Source organism: Rhinopithecus bieti, unplaced genomic scaffold, assembly GCF_001698545.2.
Source record: "Rhinopithecus bieti isolate Rb0 unplaced genomic scaffold, ASM169854v2 scaffold_63301, whole genome shotgun sequence".
NCBI lineage: Eukaryota > Metazoa > Chordata > Mammalia > Primates > Cercopithecidae > Rhinopithecus > Rhinopithecus bieti.
Window position 1 is genome coordinate 206,336 of NW_016824157.1, and position 4,758 is coordinate 211,093.

The 4,758-nt window shown below is 42.3% G+C and overlaps 1 protein-coding gene across 1 annotated transcript in view; it reads right to left on the reverse strand.

The window, feature by feature from the left end:
• LOC108522030 (adhesion G-protein coupled receptor G2-like) overlaps positions 1–4,758 on the reverse strand; it is a 113,613-nt gene that overhangs the window by 41,017 nt on the left and 67,838 nt on the right. The window contains 2 exon segments of the mRNA XM_017862129.1: positions 1,756–1,822; positions 3,283–3,377. Of these exon segments, the coding sequence (XP_017717618.1) occupies positions 1,756–1,822; positions 3,283–3,377 (162 nt within the window).

Genomic DNA, 4,758 nt, shown 5'->3' on the forward strand with positions numbered 1-4,758 from the left:
AAAAAAAAAAAAAAAAAAAAAAAAAACAAAGCAAAACTCATAATGCCAGCAGGCAGGTCATTCATGGGGAATCACAGTGAACACTTTCATTCATGTCCTTCCTGTTTTTTTCTATGTATATTTCTACACACCTGTGGTCACATCATGTGTGACTTTCAGAGTCTTTTGCTATTTTGGAGCACCCATCTCCCAGTTTCCCTCCATTGGAGGAATGATTTTAAGGCATCAATTCTCAACTCTCGTTGCACATTAGAATCACCAGCAGGGCTTATATTTTATTTATTTATTTATTTTGAGACAGGGTATTGCTCTGTTGCCCAGGCTGGAGTGCTGAGGAATGAACATAGCTCACTGCAGCCTTGAGTTCCTGGGCTCAAGTGATTCTCCCACCTCAGACTACAGGCACGTGTTACGATGCCCAGCTTTTTTTTTTTTTTTTTTTTTTTCCAATTTTAGTAGAAACGAGATCTCGCCCAGGCTGATCTTGAAATCCTGAGTTCAAGCAGTTCTCCCACCTGGGCCTTCCAAAGTGCTGAGATTATAGGCGTGAGCTACTGCGCCTGGTGCAGAGGGGCCTTAATGCCTAAGCTATATCCTAGACCAATTAAATCAGAATCTCTGAGCCTGGTGACTGGGAATCAGCATTTTTTTAACTTTTTATTGGAACTAATTTTAGGCTTACAGAAATACTATAAAAACAATACAAACAGCTCTGTATACCTCCCATGTAGCTTGGTCGCCCACTGTTAACATCTAACATCCAGAATTAGACCCAAATGCCTACCAAAATTTAGTATATGACAAAGGTGACATCTCGGATCACTGGGGAAAAGATGAACTTTTTCATATTTAAATACATAAAATTGTTTCAAAATTTGCATGACAGAAAACATGATAAAGTCAAAAGACAACTAAAATACTGGGAGAAAATATTTGCAACATATACCATAGATATGCATATAAAGAGCTAATATGCACAATATATAAAGTACTTTTTTTTTTTTTGAGACAGAGTCTCGCACTTTCGCCCAGGCTGGAGTGCAGTGATGCGACCTCGGCTCACTGCAAGCTATGCCTCCCGGGTTCACACCACTCTCCTGCCTCAGCCTCCTGAGTAGCTGGGACTACAGGCGCCCGCTGCCACGCCTGGCTAATTTTGTTTTGTATTTTAGTAGAGACGGGGTTTCACCACGTTAGCCAGGATGGTCTCGATCTCCTGACCTCATGATCCACCCGCCTTGGCCTCCCAAAGTGCTGGGATTACAGGCGTGAACCACTGTGCCTGGCTAAAGTACTCTTAAATAATGGATCAGATATCAATTAGAAAAAGTACAGAAAAGACATGTACATGTAATTCACAAAAGATACAAAATGGCCCCAAGTATATGAAAAAAAGTTCAGACTCTGCCTTAGTAAGAGAAATGTTGATTAAAGTAACACTGAGATACCATTTCTCACGGATCAGACTGTCAAAGATGTTTTTTAAATGACAAAACATTTAGTTGGTGAGCCTTGGGAGTCAGTGTTTTTAATGCTCCTCAGGTGATTCTAATGTGCAGCTAAGATTTCAAACCACTGGTTTAAGGCAACTGTCCAAGTGGAAATTTACTTCATGCTGCAGAAAACCGCATTTTCCCTGAAATTGAAAGCCTTCTTTACTCCCCAAGTTCTAAAACTCCTTAGCTAGCATGGTGATTTTTTTTTTTTTTTTTTTTTTTTTTTTTAAGGAGAAGGGTCAGTATGTTTGTTACATACCACTGAAGCTTTTCCAACTCTTCTGGGGAGGAAGGGCAGGGTGTCCTGACAGAACAGCAGCAGTGTTCTAGGGGAGACAAAAGGAAAAGGAACAAGAAAAATGCACGGTCAAGAACAAAGCAAGGTGGCAGCTCAGAACCATTAAGTATCATGGTTTCTACACTGCCTGCATTTAAAAGAGCAATTGTCTAAAACAGGTGATAAAATAGATTGGATGCCATTATACTGACAATGATATACTGTATACATAGTAGTGCTCAAAAATATTTATTGATTTTTTGGGGGGTTATATGCATGCCATACTAATCACTCTTCAGTAACTCCAAGAGGAATTCACAAGTAAACACATCTTGGAGGACATGATGTTAAGTGAAATAAGCCAGGTACAGAAAGACAAATACCGCATGATCTCACTCAGATGTGGAATCTAAAAAGTCAAACTCATAGAAACAAAGAGTGAAATGCTGTTTACTGGGGGGTCAGAGGTGGAGGGATTGGGGAGATGTTGGACAAAGGACACAAAATTTCAGTTAGGCAGGAGGAATAAAAGAGATCTATTGTACAACATGATGACTACAGTTAATAAGAATGTGTTGTATGCTTGAAAAGAGAGTAGATCTTAAATGTTCTTACCACAAAAAATGATAGGTATGTGAGGTAATGCAAATGTTAAATAGTTGATATAGCCATTCCGCGATGTATAGCAAAACATCACATTGTACACCACAAATATGTACAATTTTTGCTTGTCAATTAAAAAAGTGGACATATCCCAGTAGCAATCCATTGAACACTCCAAAAAGAATTCTCCTTCTCAGCAGGGTTTATCATATTATCAAATAAGACATATTAAAACTTTATTAGCGGGGAGGGAGAGCATTAGGACAAACGCCTAATGCATGTGGGGCTTAAAACCTAGATGACAGGTTGATGGGTGCAGCAAACCACCATGGCACATGTATACCTATGTAACAAACCTGCACGTTCTGCACATGTATCCCAAAACTTAAAGTAAAATAAAATAAAATAAAAAACTTTATTAGCAAGCAGGAAAAATAACCTTCTAGGGCTCTTTAAAAATTGCCCAATGGACAGGCATGGTGGCTCATGCCTGTAATCCCAGAACTTTGGGAGGTCAAGGCAGGAGGATCACTTGAGCCAAGGAGTTCAAGAACAACCTGGGCAACATAAGGAGACTTCATCTCTATTAAAAATGTTAAAATTAGTTGGGTGTGGTGGTGCATGCCTGTAGTCCCAGCTACTCGGGAGGCTAAGGTAGGAGGATCACCTGAATCTGGGAAGTGGAGGCTACAGTGAGCTATGATTGCGTCACTGAGCCTGGTGACAGACTGAGACCCTGCCTCAAAAAAAAAAAGAGAGAGACAGAAATTGCCCAAGGACAAAGGAGTCAAAACAGAAAGCTGTAACATATGTAAATTTATTAATTACATTTTCAATTAGAAAAATAACACATTAAAAGCCACATGAAGATTAATGCAGTAATAATAGCAATAATAGACAACTTACCCATCGGTCGAATCTTTACTCTTTCCAAAGCAGCTATTACAGCACATGCATTCATTGTATTATTCAGTTTTATTGTGAATGTACAATTTAATGTGCTGTAAAGAGAAATATACATAACCAGAGTGTTACTGAATGGGAAACCTACCTACATGTTTGTAATTGCTTTTGCAAACTTAGAGTGAGGAAAGGGGATACTGATACTGTTAACTTGTGATGTCACCCCAATAAGCTTGTAAGTACCCATTTACCACAGTCTGAATTTTACCCAAAAAGACTTTATATTAAGAGACATTTATGGAGGTTCACATTCACAGATGTTGCAAACCAGAGACTCTGACCACACACAGGTGCTGGCTCATTTTGCCTGCCTACACAATGAACAGGCAGGGGTGAAACTTGGTTGCAGAGACAAGCAGGCACCTTGACATCTTTAATCTCACCCCCCAAACACTAGCTGGCCACTTGCCTGGTGTCTATAAACATCTGAGTTTCCATCATCGGAGGCCTTTCACATGACAGTCTAGATGAACATCAAGATCTTTTTTTTTTTTTTTTTTTTTTTTTTTTCAGACGGAGTCTCACTCTGTCGCCCAGGCTGGAGTGCAGTGGCCAGATCTCAGCTCACTGCAAGCTCCGCCTCCCGGGTTCACGCCATTCTCCTGCCTCAGCCTCCCGAGCAGTTGGGACTACAGGCGCTCGCCACCTCGCCCGGCTAGTTTTTTTTTGTATTTTTAATACAGACGGGGTTTCACCGTGTTAGCCAGGATGGTCTTGATCTCCTGACCTCGTGATCCGCCCGCCTCGGCCTCCCAAAGTGCTGGGATTACAGGCGTGAGCCACCGCGCCCGGCCCTTCTTTTTTTGTTTTGGACAGAGTCGCGCCCTGTTGCCCAGGTTGGAGTGCAGTGGCGTGATCTCAGCTCACCGCAACCTCCCTGCCTTCCAGGTTCAAGCGATTCTCCTCCCTCAGCCTCCTGAGTAGCTGGGATTACAGCCGTGCATCACCACACCACACTAATTTTTGTGTTTTCATTAGAGATGGGATTTTGCCATGTTGGCCAGGCTAGTCTCAAACTCCTGACCTCAGGTGATCTGCCCACCTTGGTCTCCCAAAGTGCTGGGATTCCAAGCGTGAACCACTGCACCCAGCCACATCAGGATCTTTCAAATCCAAAATCTTTCTGGGGCCAGGTGTGGTGGCTCACGCCTGTAATCCCAGCACTTTGGGAGGCCGAGGCAGGCGGATCACTTGAGTCCAGGATTTTGAGACCAGCCTGGCCAACATGCTGAAAACCTGTCTCTACTAAAAATACAAAAATTAGCCAGGTGTGGTGGCGGGTGCCTGTAATCCTAGCTACTCAGGAGGGTGGGGCAGGGAGAATCATTTGAACCTGGGAGGTGGAGGTTGCAGTGAGCCGATATTGTGCCACTGCACTCCAGTCAGGGCAACAGAGTGAGACTCTGTCTCAAAAAATAA